We start from the raw sequence: 25,195 nt of genomic DNA on the forward strand, positions 1-25,195 counted from the left end.
GTTGGACCGGTTTCATGTGGACACGTATGATAGTTTGACATTAGTAGCCACCAGCCAGACCGTTTATATGAGCATTATGCTCGACTTTAAGAATAATTATGGACATTTACTTTACAAGGTCAGTACACATTGCTGGAAGGGAGCCAACAGTATGATTTTCTTAATTGACACAAAAACATTTCCATTGAGTTTGATGCAATACTCATTTTTATCAGTGTACACTTCAACTGCAGTCCCTCATCGACCAATCATCATCCGTTGGTCACGTCTTGGACGGAAGTGACGAATGTAGCCCAAAAACGTGACGAAAATACAACAAGGAAGTGGATATTTATTAAAAAGGAAAATTAGTTATCTTCAGATAGGAAACGTTTTGAATTATCAAGTTAATTTTTGTCGATTTTTGATGTTTCGAGAGATATAGTTATCTTGGACTATAGTTCGTCGTATCGTGGATCCATATTCACTCAAGCAATGAACACAGACGTTGAATTCCACATTAGGCAGAATTATCCGTGGAACAAGCTACCAGCAAATGTCAAACAGGTATGTGATCTTGCTGACACGTTTTGCCACAGCTGGCCAGCTACATCTGTCCGTTAACGTTCTCCGTGGGTTTATAAATAGCCGATGAGTCTCCGGCGCATCTGCAACAACAGTGATTTGGTCAATAACCTGAAAGCGTCACTAAAGCACACAGCTCCGTTAGCTAGGTAGCTGTCTAGCCCAGTAACCTTACTTCTTAGTCCAAGGACCTGACATGTTCTGTTTGAAGGACTAATTGATTCTGGAAACCAAAACAGCCAAATAGTCCATCTAACAGTGAAACAATTGCGGTATGGTTCTTAAAACATAAATCCCTCTACTTTCATATAACATCAAAATCATTTCACAAATGTAAAATAATACACTTACTGGACACTGTTTTAACTCCATTGCAGCAGACATTATTGTTTAATTGACAACATGTTTGTAGCCTAGGTTTTCCGTTTACACACGAGCGTTTGGAGATGCTTCTACACCTGCATTGCTTTCTGTTTAGGGTTTTCGACTGGGTTTCTGTACAGCACTTTAGGACATCAGCTGATGTAAAAAGGGCTTTATAAATACATTTGATTGATTGAACTAATAGGGTTGGGTAGGTTACTTGCTAAATGTAATCCGTTATTTTCTAGTTACCTGTCCAAAATTGTAATCAGTAACGTAACTTTTGGATTACCCAAACTCGGTAACGTAATCTGATTACATTCAATTACTTTTAGATTACTTTCCCCTTAAGAGGCATTAGAAGAATACAAAAATGTATGTTACCAATTGAACCACATCTATTGCAGGATAGATTAATGTTAAAGTTTACATAGCTGGCCATACATGGATGTTTAAATTGTACTTTATCTGTTGGTTCTGTAGGTTTATTCTAACCCATCACTTTCTACAACATATAATAATGTGATTAAACTATATCTTTACATTAATATATATAATTTACAAGTCCAAAAATGGATGTAGCAACTACAGATTGGCCCTTTAAATCTTTGAGCATGTCTCCGTTAGGCCTATGGATGAATTTTTTTTGTCAGCATGAATTAGATTGAGCAATAAAAGCCCCACTTGTATTCCATAGGCTGGTGTCCACACCATGCAGGTGTTGCAAGAGCGCATTTTTCACTGTTTGTCCACTGGTTAAAAAAAATAATGCAAAATAAATGAATCCTCAAAGTAATCATCTCGTTTTTTTAAAGTATATGTAATCTGATAACAATATTTTTGCTGGTAATGGATTACAGTTACCTTTTTTGTTGTTGTTAATTAGCACAGGTAGTCCACTCTGTCTTCCGTCAGTTATTTTCTGTTAAACACGCGCTGTAACATGGAAATAGGTCCGTGTGGGAACATTAATCCCATGAAGTGGAGTAACTACTAAACAAAAATATAAATTTAACATGATGAGGTCCTGGGCTGCCGTGGTTACACGTGGTCTGCGGTTGTGAGGCCAGTTGGTAATGCCAAATTCTGTAAAACGACAGGTGGCTTATGGTAGAGAAATGGACATTTACCTTCTCTGGCAACAGCTCTGGTGGACATTCCTGCACTCAGCACGCCAACAGCACTCTCCCTCATAACTTGAGATATATGTGGTATAATACTTACTGTATGCAATCATGCCTACTGAGTTACTGTATATGTTTCTACTGAGTTACTGTATATGTTTCCGTATATTAATTGATCTCAATGTCCTGTTTTCATTTACAGAGTGTTGGGAACTCGCAGCGTGAATATGAGAAACATGTGCAGTTGTACAGTATCCGCAACCAGCTAAGGTTCCGCAATAACCTAGGTGAGTCGGCATGGGAGGAGTCGGCATGGGAGGAGTCGGCATGGGAGGAGTCGGCATGGGAGGAGTCGGCATGGGAGGAGTCAGCATGGGAGGAGTCAGCATGGGAGGAGTCAGGCTTGTCAGAATAACAATGCCGTAGACTATAATATCCACACCATTTTTCAGTGCGAGCAGAGGCTCATATCCCATACACTTATATCCATTCAATTATAACCAATCATAAATAATGTATTGCTCGGTATAAATGCATTATTACATTGACATGTATCTGAAATCATCTGTTATTGTCTGGTAGGCCAATACTAACGGTCCATAGACCCAGGCCTCAAATCAAAGTTTATTGGTCGCGTACACAGTTTTGCAATTGTTATCGCAGGAGCATCAACATTCTTGTGTTTCTAGCTGCAACAGTAATACCTAGCAATAACAATAAAACAATACACACATAATCCAAAATATATACAAAAAAATATTAAGAAATATAACGAGCATTGTCAGAGACAGGAATATAAATATATTCAGTGCATTAGAAAAGTATTCAGACCCCTTGACTTTTTCCACATTTTGTTACGTTACAGCCATATTCTAAAATTGATTACATCATTTTTTCCCCTCCTCAATCTACACACAATACTCCATAATGACAAATCAAAAACAGTTTTTTTTAGACATTTCTGCTTCTGTATATAAAAAAAACTGAACTTACATTTACATACGTATTCAGACCCTTTACTCAGTACTTTGTTGAAGCACCTTTGGCAGCGATTACAGCCTGGAGTCTTCTTGGGTATGACGCTACAAGCTTGGCACACCTGTATTTGGGGAGTTTCTCCCATTCTTCTCTGCAGGTCCTCTCACGCTCTGTCAGGTTAGAAGGGGAGCGTCGCTGCACAGCTAATTAGGTCTCTCCAGAGATGTTCGATCGGGTTCAAGTCCGTGGTCTGGCTGGGCCACTCAACGACATTTAGAGACTGTGCCAAGCTTGTTGCGTCATACCTACGAAAACTCAAGGCTGTAATCGCTGCCAAAGGTGCTTCAACACAGTACTGTGTAAAGGAACTTAATACTTATGTAAATGTGTTCTTTCCATTTTTTTATTTTAATAACTTAGCAAAGAATTCTAGAAACCTTTGCTTTGTCATTATGGATAATTGTGTGTAGATTGAGGTGGGAAAATAAAAAAATATATATTTTAGAATAAGGCCGTAACCTAACAAAATGTGGAAATAGTCAAGGGGTCTGAATACTTTCCGAATCCACTGTATATAAATATATATACATATCATGCTGCCCATAGACACTATGGACAGTACATAGATAGAACAGGTGTGGACAGCAGTAGTTATATAGGATGAACCATGACTAGAATACAGTATATACATATGAAGTGGACAGCAGTAGATATATAGGATGAACCGTGACTAGAATACAGTATTTACATATGAAGTGGACAGCAGTAGTTATATAGGATGAACCATGACTAGAATACAGTATATACATATGAAGTGGACAGCAGTAGTTATATAGGATGAACCGTGACTAGAATACAGTATATACATATGAAGTGGGTAAAACAATACTTTAAACACCTTTAAAGGAACAGTGGTAGTTCTGATGGACTGACAGTGGGACACACCTTTAAAGGAACAGGGGTAGTTCTGATAGACTGACAGTGGGACACACCTTTAAAGGAACAGGGGTAGTTCTGATAGACTGACAGTGGGACACACCTTTAAAGGAACAGGGGTAGTTCTGATAGACTGACAGTGGGACACACCTTTAAAGGAACAGGGGTAGTTCTGATGGACTGACAGTGGGACACACCTTTAAAGGAACAGGGGTAGTTCTGATAGACTGACAGTGGGACACACCTTTAAAGGAACAGGGGTAGTTCTGATAGACTGACAGTGGGACACACCTTTAAAGGAACAGGGGTAGTTCTGATGGACTGACAGTGGGACACACCTTTAAAGGAACAGGGGTAGTTCTGATAGACTGACAGTGGGACACACCTTTAAAGGAACAGGGGTAGTTCTGATAGACTGACAGTGGGACACACCTTTAAAGGAACAGGGGTAGTTCTGATAGACTGACAGTGGGACACACCTGCATCTGTGGAGTCAGAGTGCTGATTTTAACATCAGTTGTGCCTTTTGGATCACAGTCAATGAGATCAACACTCTTGCTCTGAGATGCTTGATACACGGTCTGTTCTTTCTGAATCACAGCTTTCCTACCCTGCCCATTGCAGCAGTGCAATTCCACACATTTTGCCATGGCTTATGCTACCTGAGTAACTAAAACATTATACCTAAATCAATGGGGCCCATTCCATGACATTTCTTCCTGCCTGTCTAGTTTTCATTTTGGTGATTGTTGGTAACAGTTTACCATCCCGAAAATGTTTTTCTAAACCATTTTAATCATATCTTTTGGAGTTGCAGGGAAACAGGTGAAACACTACTCCCTATCTGATATGAGTGTGTCTGTCCTGTCCCTATCTGATCTGAGTGTCTGTCCTGCCCTGTCCCTATCTGATATGAGTGTCTCTGTCCTGCCCTGTCCCTATCTGATATGAGTGTCTGTCCTGCCCTGTCCCTATCTGATATGAGTGTCTGTCCTGCCCTGTCCCTATCTGATATGAGTGTCTGTCCTGCCCTGTCCCTATCTGATATGAGTGTCTGTCCTGCCCTGTCCCTATCTGATATGAGTGTCTGTCCTGCCCTGTCCCTATCTGATATGAGTGTCTGTCCTGCCCTGTCCCTATCTGATATGAGTGTCTGTCCTGCCCTGTCCCTATCTGATATGAGTGTCTGTCCTGCCCTGTCCCTATCTGATATGAGTGTCTGTCCTGCCCTGTCCCTATCTGATCTGAGTGTCTCTGTCCTTACCTGTCCCTATCTGATCTGAGTGTCTCTGTCCTGCCCTGTCCCTATCTGATCTGAGTGTCTCTGTCCTGCCCCTATCTGTTCTGAGTGTCTCTGTGCTGCCCTGTCCCTATCTGATCTGAGTGTCTCTGTCCTGCCCTGTCCCTATCTGATCTGAGTGTCTCTGTCCTGCCCTGTCCCTATCTGATCTGAGTGTCTGTCCTGCCCTGTCCCTATCTGATATGAGTGTCTGTCCTGCCCTGTCCCTATCTGATCTGAGTGTCTCTGTCCTGCCCTGTCCCTATCTGATATGAGTGTCTGTCCTGCCCTGTCCCTATCTGATCTGAGTGTCTGTCCTACCACATCTGACTGTCTCTGTCCTTATCAGTCCCTGTCTGATCTGAGTGTGTCTGTCCTCTCCCCCCATGTCTGTCCAGTGAGACACGTGAGGAAGGATGAGAGGAAGTACTATGAGGAGCTGCTGAAGTACAGCCGAGATCACCTGATGCTCTACCCCTACCACCTGTCAGACATCATGGTCAAAGGCCTCCGCATCACCCCCTTCTCCTACTATATCAGCATCATGGAGGTACTATAATACTATATAATATCTACTGTAGTCACCCCTTCTCCTACTATATCAGCATCATGGAGGTACTATAATACTATATACTATATCTACTATAGTCACCCCTTCTCCTACTATATCAGCATCATGGAGGTACTATAATAATATATACTATTACTATATATAATATATCTACTGTAGTCACCCCTTCTCCTACTATATCAGCATCATGGAGGTACTAATAGGGTGCCATAGAGCCATGGTCAAAAATTGTGCACTAAATGGGGAATAGGGTACCATAGAGCCATGGTCAAAAGTAGTGCACTAAATAGGGAATAGGGTGCCATAGAGCCATGGTCAAAAGTAGTGCACTAAATGGTGAATAGGGTGCTATAGAGCCATGGTCAAAAGTAGTGCACTAAATGGGGAATAGGGTGCCATTCGGGACATATTTGGTGATTAATGAAGGCTCAGGGAAGGAGGAAATGGTGTAGGAAGAGAAAGTGGTTTAATTTGCTGCTCCCATTTCCCTCGATAATTTCTCCATCCTTCTCTTCCCTCCCTGTCTTCTCTTCCTTATCTTCCCTCCCTCTCTTCCTTATCTTCCCTCCCTCTCTTCCTTATCTTCCCTCCCTCTCTTCCTTATCTTCCCTCCCTCTCTTCCTTATCTTCCATCCCTCTCTTCCCCCCTCTCCCTCTCTTCCCCCCTCTCCCTCTCTTCCCCCCTCACCCTCTCTTCCCCCCTCTCTTCCTTATCTTCCCTCCCTCTCTTCCTTATCTTCCCTCCCCCTCTTCCCCCCCTCTCCCTCACCCTCTCTCCCCCCTCTCTTCCTTATCTTCCCTCCCTCTTCCCCCCCTCTTCTCTTCCCCCCTCTCTTCCTTATCTTCCCTCTCTTCCCCCCTCTCACTCTCTTCCTTATCTTCCCCCCTCTTCCCCCCTCTTCCCCCCTCTTCTCCCTCCCTCCCTCCCTCCCTCCCTCCCTCCCTCCCTCCCTCCCTCCCTCCCTCCCTCCCTCCCTCCACCCCTCCCTCCCTCCACCCCTCCCTCCCTCTCTCCACCTCCCTCTCTCCACCTCCCTCTCTCCTCTTCCCTCTCTCCTCTTCCCTCCCTCCCTCCCTCTCTCCTCTTCCCTCTTCTCTTTCCTCTCCTCCCTCTCTCCACCTCCCTCTCTCCACCTCCAGGACATCATGAACGTAGAGAAGAGTTACGACTCGCTGCCCAACTTCACTGCTGCTGACTGTAAGTAGACTGTTGCTGTACTTTTCCTGAGCTGGGTGTGTGTGTGTGTGTGTGTGTGTGTGTGTGTGTGTGTGTGTGTTTCCTCCAGAACTGCTGACTGTTACTAGTATTGTAGTACTCCCTCTCTCGGGATAAACTGCTGGCTGTTAGTTGTATTGCAAAAATCTAACTTTATTTGTCACATGCACACAACAGGTGTAGTAGACCTTACAGTGAAATGCTGAATACAACAGGTGTAGGTAGACCTTACAGTGAAATGATGAATACAACAGGTGTAGTAGACCTTACAGTGAAATGCTGAATACAACAGGTGTAGTAGACCTTACAGTGAAATGCTGAATACAACAGGTGTAGTAGACCTTACAGTGAAATGCTGAATACAACAGGTGTAGTAGACCTTACAGTGAAATGCTGAATACAACAGGTGTAGTAGACCTTACAGTGAAATGCTGAATACAACAGGTGTAGTAGACCTTACAGTGAAATGCTGAATACAACAGGTGTAGTAGACCTTACAGTGAAATGCTGAATACAACAGGTGTAGTAGACCTTACAGTGAAATTATGAATACAACAGGTGTAGTAGACCTTACAGTGAAATTCTGAATACAACAGGTGTAGTAGACCTTACAGTGAAATGATGAATACAACAGGTGTAGTAGACCTTACAGTGAAATGCTGAATACAACAGGTGTAGGAGACCTTACAGTGAAATGCTGAATACAACAGGTGTAGTAGACCTCACAGTGAAATGCTGAATACAACAGGTGTAGTAGACCTTACAGTGAAATGCTGAATACAACAGGTGTAGACCTCACAGTGAAATGCTGACTTACAAGCCCTTAAACAACAGTGCAGTTCAAGAAGAACATATTTACCAAGTAGACTAAAATAAAAAGTAATAATAAAAAGTAACACAGAGCAGTACAGAGTCAATGTGGAGGCTATATACAGGGGGTACCGGTACATAGTCAATGTGGAGGCTATATACAGGGGGTACCGGTACAGAGTCAATGTGGAGACTATATACAGGGGGTACCGGTACAGAGTCAATGTGGAGGCTATATACATGAGGTACTGTTACAGAGTCAATGTGGAGGCTATATACAGGGGGTACCGGTACAGAGTCAATGTGGAGGCTATATACAGGGGGTACCGGTACAGAGTCAATGTGGAGACTATATACAGGGGGTTACCGACAGAGTCAATGTGGAGGCTATATACAGGGGGTACCGGTACAGAGTCAATGTGGAGGCTATATACAGGGGGTACCGGTACAGAGTCAATGTGGAGGCTATATACAGGGGGTACAGGTACAGAGTCAATGTGGAGGCTATATACAGGGGGTACCGGTACAGAGTCAATGTGGAGGCTATATACAGGGGGTACCGGTACAGAGTCAATGTGGAGGCTATATACAGGGTGTTACGGTACAGAGTCAATGTGGAGGCTATATACAGGGGGTACCGGTACAGAGTCAATGTGGAGGCTATATACAGGGGGTACCGGTACAGAGTCAATGTGGAGGCTATATACAGGGGGTACAGGTACAGAGTCAATGTGGAGGCTATATACAGGGTGTTATGGTACAGAGTCAATGTGGAGGCTATATACAGGGGGTACAGGTACAGACAGAGTCAATGTGGAGGCTATATACAGGGGGTACCGGTACAGAGTCAGTGTGGAGGCTATATACAGGGGGTACCAGTACAGAGTCAATGTGGAGGCTATATACAGGGGGTACCGGTACAGAGTCAACGTGGAGACTATATACAGGGGGTACCAGTACAGAGTCAATGTGGAGGCTATATACAGGGGGTACCGGTACAGAGTCAGTGTGGAGGCTATATACAGGGGGTACCAGTACAGAGTCAATGTGGAGGTTATATACAGGGGGTACCGGTACAGAGTCAATGTGGAGGCTATATACAGGGTATTACGGTACAGAGTCAATGTGGAGGCTATATACAGGGGGTACCAGTACAGAGTCAATGTGGAGGCTGTATACAGGGGGTACCGGTACAGAGTCAATGTGGAGGCTATATACAAGGGGTACCGGTACAGAGTCAATGTGGAGGCTATATACAGGGGGTACCGGTACAGAGTCAATGTGGAGGCTATATACAGGGGGTACCGGTACAGAGTCAATGTGGAGGCTATATACAGGGTGTTACGGTACAGAGTCAATGTGGAGGCTATATACAGGGGGTACCGGTACAGAGTCAATGTGGAGGCTATATACAGGGGGTACCAGTACAGAGTCAATGTGGAGGCTGTATACAGGGGGTACCGGTACAGAGTCAATGTGGAGGCTATATACAGGGGGTACCGGTACAGAGTCAATGTGGAGGCTATATACAGGGTGTTACGGTACAGAGTCAATGTGGAGGCTATATACAGGGGGTACCGGTACAGAGTCAATGTGGAGGCTATATACAGGGGGTACCAGTACAGAGTCAATGTGGAGGCTATATACAGGGGGTACCGGTACAGAGTCAATGTGGAGGCTATATACAGGGGGTACCGGTACAGAGTCAATGTGGAGGCTATATACAGGGGGTACCGGTACAGAGTCAATGTGGAGGCTATATACAGGGGGTACCGGTACAGAGTCAATGTGGAGGCTATATACAGGGGGTACCGGTACAGAGTCAATGTGGAGGCTATATACAGGGGGTACCAGTACAGAGTCAATGTGGAGGCTATATACAGGGGGTACCGGTACAGAGTCAATGTGGAGGCTATATACAGGGGGTACCAGTACAGAGTCAATGTGGAGGCTATATACAGGGGGTACCGGTACAGAGTCAATGTGGAGGCTATATACAGGGGGTACCGGTACAGAGTCAATGTGGAGGCTATATACAGGGGGTACCAGTACAGAGTCAATGTGGAGGCTATATACAGGGGGTACCGGTACAGAGTCAATGTGGAGACTATATATAGGGTGTTACGTTACAGAGTCAATGTGGAGGCTATATACAGGGGGTACCGGTACAGAGTCAATGTGGAGACTATATACAGGGGGTACCGGTACAGAGTCAATGTGGAGGCTATATACAGGGGGTACCGGTACAGAGTCAGTGTGGAGGCTATATACAGGGGGTACCGGTACAGAGTCAATGTGGAGACTATATACAGGGGGTACCGGTACAGAGTCAATGTGGAGGCTATATACAGGGGGTACCGGTACAGAGTCAGTGTGGAGGCTGTATACAGGGGGTACCGGTACAGAGTCAACGTGGAGGCTATATACAGGGGGTACCGGTACAGAGTCAATGTGGAGGCTATATACAGGGGGTACCGGTACAGAGTCAATGTGGAGGCTATATACAGGGGGTACCGGTACAGAGTCAGTGTGGAGGCTGTATACAGGGGGTACCGGTACAGAGTCAGTGTGGAGGCTGTATACAGGGGGTACCGGTACAGAGTCAATGTGGAGGCTATATACAGGGGGTACTGGTACAGAGTCAATGTGGAGGCTATATACAGGGGGGTACCGGTACAGAGTCAGTGTGGAGGCTGTATACAGGGGGTACCGGTACAGAGTCAATGTGGAGACTATATACAGGGTGTTACGGTACAGAGTCAATGTGGAGGTTATATACAGGGGGTACCAGTACAGAGTCAATGTGGAGGCTATATACAGGGGGTACCAGTACAGAGTCAATGTGGAGGCTATATACAGGGGGTACCGGTACAGAGTCAATGTGGAGGCTATATACAGAGGGTACCGGTACAGAGTCAACGTGGAGGCTATATACAGGGGCTACCAGTACAGAGTCAATGTGGAGGCTATATACAGGGTGTTACGGTACAGAGTCAATGTGGAGGCTATATACAGGAGGTACTGGTACAGAGTCAATGTGGAGGCTATATACAGGAGGAACCAGTACAGAGTCAATGTGGAGGCTATGTACAGGGGGTACCGGTACAGAGTCAATGTGGAGGCTATATACAGGGGCTACCAGTACAGAGTCGATGTGGAGGCTATATACAGGGGTTACCAGTACAGAGTCAGTGTGGAGGCTATATACAGGGGGTACCGGTACAGAGTCGGTGTGGAGGCTATATACAGGGGGTACCGGTACAGAGTCAATGTGGAGGCTATATACAGGGGTACTGAGTCAGTGTGGAGGCTATATACAGGGGGTACCGGTACAGAGTCAATGTGGAGGCTATATACAGGTGGTACCGGTACAGAGTCAATGTGGAGGCTATATACAGGGGGTACCGGTACAGAGTCGGTGTGGAGGCTATATTCAGGGGGTACCGGTACAGAGTCGGTGTGGAGGCTATATTCAGGGGGTACCGGTACAGAGTCGGTGTGGAGGCTATATACAGGGGGTACCGGTACATAGTCAATGTGGAGGCTATATACAGGGGGTACCGGTACAGAGTCAATGTGGAGGCTATATGCAGGGGTACTGAGTCAGTGTGGAGGCTATATACAGGGGGTACCGGTACAGAATCAATGTGGAGGCTATATACAGGTGGTACTGGTACAGAGTCAATGTGGAGGCTATATACAGGGGGTACCGGTACAGAGTCAGTGTGGAAGTTATAGACAGGGGGTACCGGTACAGAGTCAGTGTGGAGGCTATATACAGGGGGTACCAGTACAGAGTCAATTTGGAGGCTATATACAGGGGGTACCGGTACCGAGTCAGTGTGGAGGCTATATACAGGGTGTTACGATACAGAGTCAATGTGGAGGCTATATACAGGGGGTACCGGTACCGAGTCAATGTGGAGGAAATATACAGGGGGTACCGGTACAGAGTCAATGTGGAGACTATATACAGGGTGTACCGGTACAGAGTCAATGTGGAGGCTATATACAGGGGGTACTGGTACAGAGTCAATGTGGAGGCTATATACAGGGTGTACCGGTACAGAGTCAATGTGGAGGCTATATACAGGGGGTACCGGTACAGAGTCGGTGTGGAGACTATATACAGGGGGTACTGGTACAGAGTCGGTGTGGAGGCTATATTCAGGGGGTACCGGTACAGAGTCGGTGTGGAGGCTATATACAGGGGGTACCGGTACATAGTCAATGTGGAGGCTATATACAGGGGGTACCGGTACAGAGTCAATGTGGAGGCTATATGCAGGGGTACTGAGTCAGTGTGGAGGCTATATACAGGGGGTACCGGTACAGAGTCAGTGTGGAAGTTATATACAGGGGGTACCGGTACAGAGTCAGTGTGGAGGCTATATACAGGGGGTACCAGTACAGAGTCAATTTGGAGGCTATATACAGGGGGTACCGGTACAGAGTCAGTGTGGAGGCTATATACAGGGGGTACCAGTACAGAGTCAATTTGGAGGCTATATACAGGGGGTACCGGTACCGAGTCAATGTGGAGGCTATATACAGGGGGTACCGGTCCTGAGTCAATGTGGAGGCTATATACAGGGGTACCGGTACAGAGTCAATGTGGAGACTATATACAGGGTGTACCGGTACAGAGTCAATGTGGAGGCTATATACAGGGGGTACCGGTACAGAGTCAATGTTGAGGCTATATACAGGGGGTACCGGTACAGAGTCAATGTGGAGGCTATATACAGGGTGTTATGGTACAGAGTCAATGTGGAGGCTATATACAGGGGGTACCGGTACAGAGTCAATGTTGAGGCTATCTACAGGGGGTACCAGTACAGAGTCAATGTGGAGGCTATATACAGGGGGTACCAGTACAGAGTCAGTGTGGAGGCTATGTACAGGGGGTACCGGTACAGAGTCAATGTGGAGGCTATATACAGGGGGTACCAGTACAGAGTCAATGTGGAGGCTATATACAGGGGGTACCGGTACATAGTCAATGTGGAGGCTATATACAGGGGGTACCGGTACAGAGTCAATGTGGAGGCTATATGCAGGGGTACTGAGTCAGTGTGGAGGCTATATACAGGGGGTACCGGTACAGAGTCAGTGTGGAAGTTATATACAGGGGGTACCGGTACAGAGTCAGTGTGGAAGTTATATACAGGGTGTACCGGTACAGAGTCAATGTGGAGGCTATATACAGGGGGTACCGGTACAGAGTCAATGTGGAGGCTATATACAGGGTGTTATGGTACAGAGTCAATGTGGAGGCTATATACAGGGGGTACCGGTACAGAGTCAATGTTGAGGCTATCTACAGGGGGTACCAGTACAGAGTCAATGTGGAGGCTATATACAGGGGGTACCAGTACAGAGTCAGTGTGGAGGCTATGTACAGGGGGTACCGGTACAGAGTCAATGTGGAGGCTATATACAGGGGGTACCAGTACAGAGTCAATGTGGAGGCTATATACAGGGGGTACCGGTACATAGTCAATGTGGAGGCTATATACAGGGGGTACCGGTACAGAGTCAATGTGGAGGCTATATGCAGGGGTACTGAGTCAGTGTGGAGGCTATATACAGGGGGTACCGGTACAGAGTCAGTGTGGAAGTTATATACAGGGGGTACCGGTACAGAGTCAGTGTGGAGGCTATATACAGGGGGTACCAGTACAGAGTCAATTTGGAGGCTATATACAGGGGGTACCGGTACCGAGTCAGTGTGGAGGCTATATACAGGGTGTTACGATACAGAGTCAATGTGGAGGCTATATACAGGGGGTACCGGTCCTGAGTCAATGTGGAGGCTATATACAGGGGGTACCGGTACAGAGTCAATGTGGAGACTATATACAGGGTGTACCGGTACAGAGTCAATGTGGAGGCTATATACAGGGGGTACTGGTACAGAGTCAATGTGGAGACTATATACAGGGTGTACCGGTACAGAGTCAATGTGGAGGCTATATACAGGGTGTACCGGTACAGAGTCGGTGTGGAGGCTATATTCAGGGGGTACCGGTACAGAGTCGGTGTGGAGGCTATATACAGGGGGTACCGGTACATAGTCAATGTGGAGGCTATATACAGGGGGTACCGGTACAGAGTCAATGTTGAGGCTATATACAGGGGGTACCGGTACAGAGTCAATGTGGAGGCTATATACAGGGTGTTATGGTACAGAGTCAATGTGGAGGCTATATACAGGGGGTACCGGTACAGAGTCAATGTTGAGGCTATCTACAGGGGGTACCAGTACAGAGTCAATGTGGAGGCTATATACAGGGGGTACCAGTACAGAGTCAGTGTGGAGGCTATGTACAGGGGGTACCGGTACAGAGTCAATGTGGAGGCTATATACAGGGGGTACCAGTACAGAGTCAATGTGGAGGCTATATACAGGGGGTACCGGTACATAGTCAATGTGGAGGCTATATACAGGGGGTACCGGTACAGAGTCAATGTGGAGGCTATATGCAGGGGTACTGAGTCAGTGTGGAGGCTATATACAGGGGGTACCGGTACAGAGTCAGTGTGGAAGTTATATACAGGGGGTACCGGTACAGAGTCAGTGTGGAAGTTATATACAGGGTGTACCGGTACAGAGTCAATGTGGAGGCTATATACAGGGGGTACCGGTACAGAGTCAATGTGGAGGCTATATACAGGGTGTTATGGTACAGAGTCAATGTGGAGGCTATATACAGGGGGTACCGGTACAGAGTCAATGTTGAGGCTATCTACAGGGGGTACCAGTACAGAGTCAATGTGGAGGCTATATACAGGGGGTACCAGTACAGAGTCAGTGTGGAGGCTATGTACAGGGGGTACCGGTACAGAGTCAATGTGGAGGCTATATACAGGGGGTACCAGTACAGAGTCAATGTGGAGGCTATATACAGGGGGTACCGGTACATAGTCAATGTGGAGGCTATATACAGGGGGTACCGGTACAGAGTCAATGTGGAGGCTATATGCAGGGGTACTGAGTCAGTGTGGAGGCTATATACAGGGGGTACCGGTACAGAGTCAGTGTGGAAGTTATATACAGGGGGTACCGGTACAGAGTCAGTGTGGAGGCTATATACAGGGGGTACCAGTACAGAGTCAATTTGGAGGCTATATACAGGGGGTACCGGTACCGAGTCAGTGTGGAGGCTATATACAGGGTGTTACGATACAGAGTCAATGTGGAGGCTATATACAGGGGGTACCGGTCCTGAGTCAATGTGGAGGCTATATACAGGGGGTACCGGTACAGAGTCAATGTGGAGACTATATACAGGGTGTACCGGTACAGAGTCAATGTGGAGGCTATATACAGGGGGTACTGGTACAGAGTCAATGTGGAGACTATATACAGGGTGTACCGGTACAGAGTCAATGTGGAGGCTATATACAGGGTGTACCGGTACAGAGTCGGTGTGGAGGCTATATTCAGGGGGTACCGGTACAGAGTCGGTGTGGAGGCTATATACAGGGGGTACCGGTACATAGTCAATGTGGAGGCTATATACAGGGGGTACCGGTACAGAGTCAATGTGGAGGCTATATGCAGGGGTACTGAGTCAGTGTGGAGGCTATATACAGGGGGTACCGGTACAGAATCAATGTGGAGGCTATATACAGGTGGTATTGGTACAGAGTCAATGTGGAGGCTATATACAGGGGGTACCGGTACAGAGTCAGTGTGGAAGTTATATACAGGGGGTACCGGTACAGAGTCAGTGTGGAGGCTATATACAGGGGGTACCAGTACAGAGTCAATTTGGAGGCTATATACAGGGGGTACCGGTACCGAGTCAGTGTGGAGGCTATATACAGGGTGTTACGATACAGAGTCAATGTGGAGGCTATATACAGGGGGTACCGGTACCGAGTCAATGTGGAGGCTATATACAGGGGGTACCGGTACAGAGTCAATGTGGAGACTATATACAGGGTGTACCGGTACAGAGTCAATGTTGAGGCTATATACAGGGGGTACCGGTACAGAGTCAATGTGGAGGCTATATACAGGGTGTTATGGTACAGAGTCAATGTGGAGGCTATATACAGGGGGTACCGGTACAGAGTCAATGTTGAGGCTATCTACAGGGGGTACCAGTACAGAGTCAATGTGGAGGCTATATACAGGGGGTACCAGTACAGAGTCAGTGTGGAGGCTATGTACAGGGGGTACCGGTACAGAGTCAATGTGGAGGCTATATACAGGGGGTACCAGTACAGAGTCAATGTGGAGGCTATATACAGGGGGTACCAGTACAGAGTCAGTGTGGAGGCTTTATACAGGGTGTTACTGTACAGAGTCAGTGTGCGGGGGTACAGGTTAGTTGAGGTAGTCTGTACATGTAGGTGGGGGCGAAGTGACTACGCATAGATGATAAACAGAGTAGCAGCAGTGTACAAAAGGAAGGGGGGGGGGGGATTGTAAATTGTCCGGTGGCGATTTATATTAATTGTTCAGCAGTCTTATGGCTGAGTACGTGGGGCCCCAGTGTTGTGGGGCCCCAGTGTTGTGGGGCCCCCTGTGTTGTTGTGTTGAGGTTCAGCGAAGTGGAGGTGTTGTTTCCTACCCTCCCCACCTGTGGGCAACCCCTCAGGAAGTTCAGGACCCAGTTGCTGGCCCAATGCTCTAACCACTAGGCTACTTGCTGCCCCCAATACACACACATATAATATATATAATATAAGTGCAACATGCAACAGTTTGAAATTATTTTACTGAGTTACATATATATTAATATAAGGAAATCGGTCACTTTAAATGAATTCATTAGTCCCTAATCTATGGATTTCACGTGACTGGGAATACAGATATACATCTGTTGATCACAGGTACAATAAAGTTAGGGGAGTCGATCAGAAAACCAGTCAGTATCTGGTGTGATCAGAAAACCAGTCAGTATCTGGTGTGATCAGAAAACCAGTCAGTATCTGGTGTGATCAGAAAACCAGTCAGTATCTGGTGTGATCAGAAAACCAGTCAGTATCTGGTGTGATCAGAAAACCAGTCAGTATCTGGCTGGCCTCAGACGATCCCGCAGGTAAAAAAGCCGGATGTGGAGGTCCTGGGCTGGCGTGGTTCCACGTGGTCTGGAGTTGTGAGGCTGGTTGGACGTACTGCCAAATTCTCTAAAACAACAGTGGAGGTGGCTTATGGTAGAGAAAGGAACATTCAATTCTCTGGCAACAGCTCTGGTGGACATTCCTGCAGTCAGAATGCTAATTTTACACTCAAAACTTGAGATGTTTGTGGTTTTGGGTTGTGTTACAAAACTGCCCTTGGCCCTTTATTGTCCCTAGCACAAGGTGCACCTGTGTAATGATCAGGCTGTTTAATCAGCTTCTTGATATGCCACACATGTCAGGGCGAGGGATTATCTTGACGAAGGAGAAAGGATCACCGAGGGATATAAAACAAATATTTAAAAAATACAGTTTTTTGTGCGTATGGAAAGTTTCAGGTATCTTTTATCTTTTATCTTTCATTGGACATGGGACCAACACTTTACATGTTGCGTTTATATTTTTGTTTACTGTACATCCTCTCTCAGCTGTGCTGCTGCTGACACCAAATCACCGCACCTGTCATTAAAACCACACAAATGGGTAGGAACATATCTGTATTGTAAAAACCCCAGTTACCACAAACCTCTGCTTTTCTCATAAACACCAGATTGACTTGAAAATGTTGTCAGTACGTTATACACATCGTAATAACAACGTAATGGCAACATCTTTGTCTTGAAGGTCCAGGTTTGTTCATTTGGTGTCTTTTGCAACCTTTTGTGTCTTTTGTTCACTTGGTCTTGTTTGATCTTTGACCTCATGTTGAATTCTTCTCAGTTCTGTCTGTTATTCCTTTTAGGAATATTATAAATATAACATAGGAATTACAAAAACAACTTGTGAACTCACTGATTTAACAATTATTGTGAAACCCCACCGTGTTAAAAACGTCAAATCAAATGTATGAAGCAGGATGGCTCCATGACTTTCTGCTGTCAGACTGGCCAGAAGCAGGATGGCTCCATTACTTTCTGCTGTCAGACTGGCCAGAAGCAGGATGGCTCCATGACTTTCTGCTGTCAGACTGGCCAGAAGCAGGATGGCTCTATGACTTTCTGCTGTCAGACTGGCCAGAAGCAGGATGGCTCCATGACTTTCTGCTGTCAGACTGGCCAGAAGCAGGATGGCTCCATGACTTTCTGCTGTCAGACTGGCCAGAAGCAGGATGGCTCCATGACTTTCTGCTGTCAGACTGGCCAGAAGCAGGATGGCTCCATGACTTTCTGCTGTCAGACTGGCCAGAAGCAGGATGGCTCCATGACTTTCTGCTGTCAGACTGGCCAGAAGCAGGATGGCTCCATGACTTTCTGCTGTCAGACTGGCCAGAAGCAGGATGGCTCCATGACTTTCTGCTGTCAGACTGGCCAGAAGCAGGATGGCTCCATGACTTTCTGCTGTCAGACTGGCCAGAAGCAGGATGGCTCCATGACTTTCTGCTGTCAGACTGGCCAGAAGCAGGATGGCTCCATGACTTTCTGCTGTCAGACTGGCCAGAAGCAGGATGGCTCCATGACTTTCTGCTGTCAGACTGGCCAGAAGCAGGATGGCTCCATGACTTTCTGCTGTCAGACTGGCCAGAAGCAGGATGGCTCCATGACTTTCTGCTGTCAGACTGGCCAGAAGCAGGATGGCTCCATGACTTTCTGCTGTCAGACTGGCCAGAAGCAGGATGGCTCCATGACTTTCTGCTGTCAGACTGGCCAGAAGCAGGATGGCTCCATGACTTTCTGCTGTCAGACTAGGTGGGTTTATTAGTGGGTGAAACTTAGAGGATTTGTCAGAGGAGGCCCCCTTGGCAAGAAGAGTCCTCCGTAAGAGAGCTGGCATTCTAGTCAGCATATCCAAACCAAAAACCCTAGATAGATGGCAACATTCGCATAAAACTGAAAGCGTGAACGGCGGGATTTAACCGCGGGATTTAACCATGGGATTTACCCTTGGGATTTAACCATGGGATTTACCCTTGGGATTTAACCATGGGATTTACCCTTGGGATTTAACCGCGGGATTTACCCTTGGGATTTAACCATGGGATTTACCCTTGGGATTTAACCATGGGATTGAACCACGGGATTGAACCACGGGATTGAACCACGGCATTTGACCACGGGATTTAACCACTGCATTTAACCACGGGATTTAACCACGGGATTTAACCACCGCATTTAACCACCGGATTTAACCACCGCATTTAACCACCGGATTTAACCACCGGATTTAACCACGGGATTTAACCACCGCTGGGAACTGACGTGTTCAAACAGATCAGCTACGACCATCAGAGGCAAAACGACATTACAAAACGACGTTACAGAACGACGTTACAGAACCACGTTACTGAACGGCATTACAGAACCACGTTACAGAATGACGTTACAGAACCACGTTACAGAACGGCATTACAGAACGGCATTACAGAACCACGTTACAGAATGGCATTACAGAACCACGTTACAGAACGGCATTACAGAACCACGTTACAGAATGGCATTACAGAACCACGTTACAGAACGGCATTACAGAACAGCGTTACAGAACCACGTTACAGAACGACATTACAGAACGGCATTACAGAACGGCGTTACAGAATGGCATTACAGAACCACGTTACAGAACGGCATTACAGAACGGCATTACAGAACCACGTTACAGAATGGCATTACAGAACCACGTTACAGAACGGCATTACAGAACCACGTTACAGAATGGCATTACAGAACCACGTTACAGAACGGCATTACAGAACAGCGTTACAGAACCACGTTACAGAACGACATTACAGAACGGCATTACAGAACGGCGTTACAGAATGGCATTACAGAACCACGTTACAGAACGGCATTACAGAACGGCATTACAGAACCACGTTACAGAATGGCATTACAGAACCACGTTACAGAACGACATTACAGAACCACGTTACAGAACGGCATTACAGAACAGCGTTACAGAACGACATTACAGAACGGCATTACAGAACGGCATTACAGAATCACGTTACAGAACGGCATTACAGAGCCACGTTACAGAACCACGTTACAGAGCCACGTTACAGAACCACGTTACAGAACGGCATTACAGAACCACGTTACAGAACCACGATACAGAACGGCATTACAGAACCACGTTACAGAACCACGTTACAGAACGGCATTAGAGAACCACGTTACAGAACCACGATACAGAACGGCATTACAGAACGGCATTACAGAACCACGTTACAGAACCACGTTACAGAACGGCATTGCAGAACCACGTTACAGAACCACGTTACAGAACGGCATTACAGAACCACGTTACAGAACCACGTTACAGAACGGCATTACAGAACCACGATTCAGAACGGCATTACAGAACGGCATTACAGAACGGCATTACAGAACCACGTTACAGAACCACGTTACAGAATGGCATTGCAGAACCACGTTACAGAACCACGTTACAGAACGGCATTACAGAACCACGTTACAGAACCACGTTACAGAACGGCATTACAGAACCACGTTACAGAACCACGTTACAGAACGGCATTACAGAACCACGTTACAGAACCACGTTACAGAACGGCATTACAGAACCACATTACAGAACCACGTTACAGAACCACGTTACAGAACGGCATTACAGAACCACGTTACAGAACCACGTTACAGAACCACGTTACAGAACGGCATTACAGAACCACGTTACAGAACGGCATTACAGAACGGCATTACAGAACGGCATTACAGAACCACGTTACAGAACGGCATTACAGAACCACGTTACAGAACGGCATTACAGAACCACGTTACAGAACCACGTTACAGAACGGCATTACAGAACCACGTTACAGAACGACATTACAGAACCACGTTACAGAACGGCATTACAGAACGGCATTACAGAACCACGTTACAGAACCACGTTACAGAACGGCATTACAGAACCACGTTACAGGACCACGTTACAGAACCACGTTACAAAACGGCATTACAGAACCACGTTACAGAACGGCATTACTGAACCACGTTACAGAACCACGTTACAGAACCACGTTACAGAACGGCATTACAGAACCACGTTACAGAACGGCATTACAGAACCACGTTACAGAACCACGTTACAGAACTGCATTACAGAACCACGTTACAGAACCACGTTACAGAACTGCATTACAGAACCACGTTACAGAACCACGTTACAGAACGGCATTACAGAACCACGTTACAGAACCACATTACAGAACGGCATTACAGAACCACGTTACAGAACCACGTTACAGAACCACGTTACAGAACAGCATTACAGAACCACGTTACAGAACCACGTTACAGAACTACATTAATAATGGATTACAGGGAAAACCAGCACCCTGCTCCCCCTCCATATTCTGTGTGTGTGTGTGTGTGTGTGTGTGTGTGTGTACGTACGCACGCATGCAGAGGGACAGGCTGGTGACACACCGGGAATGGGAGGGGTGCTGGGTAGTGGAGAGATTGCTGTACAGTTTTGGATGAGTCACTCTCAACACACCCACACACACACACCCACAGACACACACACTTTCTCAGAAATAGCTCAGCTCTGTGATGGTGGTGAAGTTTCAGGAAACCAATTAAACCACTTTGCATTTCAGATGTTGTAGATCAAAGAGGAGTGTTATGGAAGCACGCCAAATATTCCCCAGCTGTTTATTCCCTGTGTAGTAGTAGAGCCCAGGTCAGAAGTTGTGCACTGTAAAGGGAATAGTCTGCTGTTTAGACAGGGCTGTATTCGGTCACACTGCTGCTAAGCCAGTTAATATGGCGATTTTAGCATGTAAATCTTGGTGGGGCAAAATAAAAATGTGTGAGATGCATGCCAGCAAAGCCACAACACTTAACACTGTGACAAACTGTTAGGGCCTACAGAAATCTGTCCCAACACCTTACCACTGTTATACCTGGTTATCAGCAGGGTCCCAACACCTTACCACTGTTATACCTGGTTATCAGCAGAGTCCCAACACCTTACCACTGTTATACCTGGTTATCAGCAGAGTCCCAACACCTTACCACTGTTATACCTGGTTATCAACAGAGTCCCAACACCTTACCACTGCTACACCTGGTTATCAACAGAGTCCCAACACCTTACCACTGCTACACCTGGTTATCAGCAGAGTCCCAACACCTTACCACTGCTACACCTGGTTATCAGCAGAGTCCCAGCACCTTACCACTGTTACACCTGGTTATCAGCAGAGTCCCAACACCTTACCACTGCTACACCTGGTTATCAGCAGAGTCCCAACACCTTACCACTGCTACACCTGGTTATCAGCAGAGTCCCAACACCTTACCACTGTTATACCTGGTTATCAGCAGAGTCCCAACACCTTACCACTGTTATACCTGGTTATCAGCAGAGTCCCAACACCTTACCACTGCTACACCTGGTTATCAGCAGAGTCCCAACACCTTACCACTGTTATACCTGGTTATCAGCAGGGTCCCAACACCTTACCACTGTTATACCTGGTTATCAGCAGAGTCCCAACACCTTACCACTGCTACACCTGGTTATCAGCAGAGTCCCAACACCTTACCACTGCTACACCTGGTTATCAGCAGAGTCCCAACACCTTACCACTGTTATACCCGGTTATCAGCAGAGTCCCAACACCTTACCACTGTTATACCTGGTTATCAACAGAGTCCCAACACCTTACCACTGCTACACCTGGTTATCAACAGAGTCCCAACACCTTACCACTGCTACACCTGGCTTTCAGCAGAGCCCCAACACCTTACCACTGTTACACCTGGTTATCAGCAGAGTCCCAACACCTTACCACTGCTACACCTGGTTATCAGCAGAGTCCCAACACCTTACCACTGCTACACCTGGTTATCAGCAGAGTCCCAACACCTTACCACTGCTACACCTGGTTATCAGCAGAGTCCCAACACCTTACCACTGTTATACCTGGTTATCAGCAGAGTCCCAACACCTTACCACTGTTATACCTGGTTATCAGCAGAGTCCCAACACCTTACCACTGCTACACCTGGTTATCAGCAGAGTCCCAACACCTTACCACTGCTACACCTGGTTATCAGCAGAGTCCCAACACCTTACCACTGTTATACCCGGTTATCAGCAGAGTCCCAACACCTTACCACTGTTATACCTGGTTATCAACAGAGTCCCAACACCTTACCACTGCTACACCTGGTTATCAACAGAGTCCCAACACCTTACCACTGCTACACCTGGCTTTCAGCAGAGCCCCAACACCTTACCACTGTTACACCTGGTTATCAGCAGAGTCCCAACACCTTACCACTGCTACACCTGGTTATCAGCAGAGTCCCAACACCTTACCACTGCTACACCTGGTTATCAGCAGAGTCCCAACACCTTACCACTGCTACACCTGGCTTTCAGCGGAGCCCCAACACCTTACCACTGTTACACCTGGTTATCAGCAGACTCCCAACACCTTACCACTGCTACACCTGGCTTTCAGCAGAGTCCCAACACCTTACCACTGTTATACCTGGTTATCAGCAGAGTCCCAACACCTTACCACTGTTACACCTGGTTATCAGCAGAGTCCCAACACCTTACCACTGTTATACCTGGTTATCTGCAGAGTCCCAACACCTTACCACTGTTATACCTGGTTATCAGCAGAGTCCCAACACCTTACCACTGTTACACCTGGTTATCAGCAGAGTCCCAACACCTTACCACTGTTATACCTGGTTATCAGCAGAGTCCCAACACCTTACCACTGTTACACCTGGTTATCAGCAGAGTCCCAACACCTTACCACTGTTATACCTGGTTATCAGCAGAGTCCCAACACCTTACCACTGTTATACCTGGTTATCAGCAGAGTCCCAACACCTTACCACTGTTACACCTGGTTATCAGCAGAGTCCCAACACCTTACCACTGTTATACCTGGTTATCAGCAGAGTCCCAACACCTTACCACTGTTACACCTGGTTATCAGCAGAGTCCCAACACCTTACCACTGCTACACCTGGCTTTCAGCGGAGCCCCAACACCTTACCACTGTTACACCTGGTTATCAGCAGAGTCCCAACACCTTACCACTGCTACACCTGGCTTTCAGCAGAGTCCCAACACCTTACCACTGTTATACCTGGTTATCAGCAGAGTCCCAACACCTTACCACTGTTACACCTGGTTATCAGCAGAGTCCCAACACCTTACCACTGTTATACCTGGTTATCTGCAGAGTCCCAACACCTTACCACTGTTATACCTGGTTATCAGCAGAGTCCCAACACCTTACCACTGTTACACCTGGTTATCAGCAGAGTCCCAACACCTTACCACTGTTATACCTGGTTATCAGCAGAGTCCCAACACCTTACCACTGTTACACCTGGTTATCAGCAGAGTCCCAACACCTTACCACTGTTATACCTGGTTATCAGCAGAGTCCCAACACCTTACCACTGTTAAACTGGTTACCAGCAGAGTCCCAACACCTTACCACTGTTATACCTGGCTATCAGCGGAGCCCCAACACCTTACCACTGCTACACCTGGTTATCAGCAGAGTCCCAACACCTTACCACTGCTACACCTGGCTTTCAGCAGAGCCTTGTCTGTCAACGAAACAGTTCATTCTGCCTTTAAAAAAAACATAACCGATATGGCTGACTTGCTTAAACAAATGTGGTTTCTATTGACAATTGAGATGTACAAACTATGGCAAGCGGATAAGATGCCATCTGTAATTTTTATTAAGACATTAATGAGCATTTTTATTAAGACATTAATGAGCATTTTAATTAAGACATTAACGAGCATTTTTATTAAGACATTAACAAGCATTTTTATTAAGACATTAATGAGCATTTTTATTAAGACATTAATGAGCATTTTTATTAAGACATTAATGAGCATTTTTATTAAGACATTAACGAGCATTTTTATTAAGACATTAACGAGCATTTTTATTAAGACATTAACGAGCATTTTAATTAAGACATTAACGAGCAAGCGACAACGGATGTAGTCAATATAACTATTTGTTCAGCACTTTTGAAATGTAAAGCGACAGAATTCAGAACATGGGCCGTTCTTAACAGTATTCTCCCTGTACACCAAGTCAGAACCGTAGGATAAATAAAGGGGGCATATAAACAGACAATGAAAGCTCTTACAATATTCAATAATTACATTTCTCTAAAACAGGTTGTAGGCTACATGTGCACCACCAAGTTAGAACAGTAGGTGAAATTAAGAAACCCTAATAATTTGGTCAA

General features: G+C 46.3%; 1 protein-coding gene across 2 annotated transcripts in view; it reads left to right on the forward strand.

Moving 5' to 3' along the window:
- Window positions 1-277: 277 nt before the first annotated feature.
- Window positions 278-25,195, forward strand: part of LOC139373879 (protein FAM91A1) — a 101,588-nt gene continuing 76,670 nt past the window's right edge. The window contains exons 1-4 of one of the 2 annotated variants that reach the window (XM_071114974.1): window positions 278-546; window positions 2,254-2,338; window positions 5,643-5,794; window positions 6,956-7,013. In XM_071114974.1, coding sequence (XP_070971075.1) covers window positions 475-546; window positions 2,254-2,338; window positions 5,643-5,794; window positions 6,956-7,013 — 367 coding nt within the window. In that variant the 5' untranslated portion in view covers window positions 278-474. Of the gene's footprint in view, window positions 547-2,253; window positions 2,339-5,642; window positions 5,795-5,983; window positions 6,009-6,955; window positions 7,014-25,195 lie in introns of those variants that run through there. The other variant, XM_071114975.1, reaches the window with a different exon arrangement.

The sequence above is a fragment of the Oncorhynchus clarkii genome, chromosome 18 (genome assembly GCF_045791955.1).
Source record: "Oncorhynchus clarkii lewisi isolate Uvic-CL-2024 chromosome 18, UVic_Ocla_1.0, whole genome shotgun sequence".
Lineage (NCBI taxonomy): Eukaryota > Metazoa > Chordata > Actinopteri > Salmoniformes > Salmonidae > Oncorhynchus > Oncorhynchus clarkii.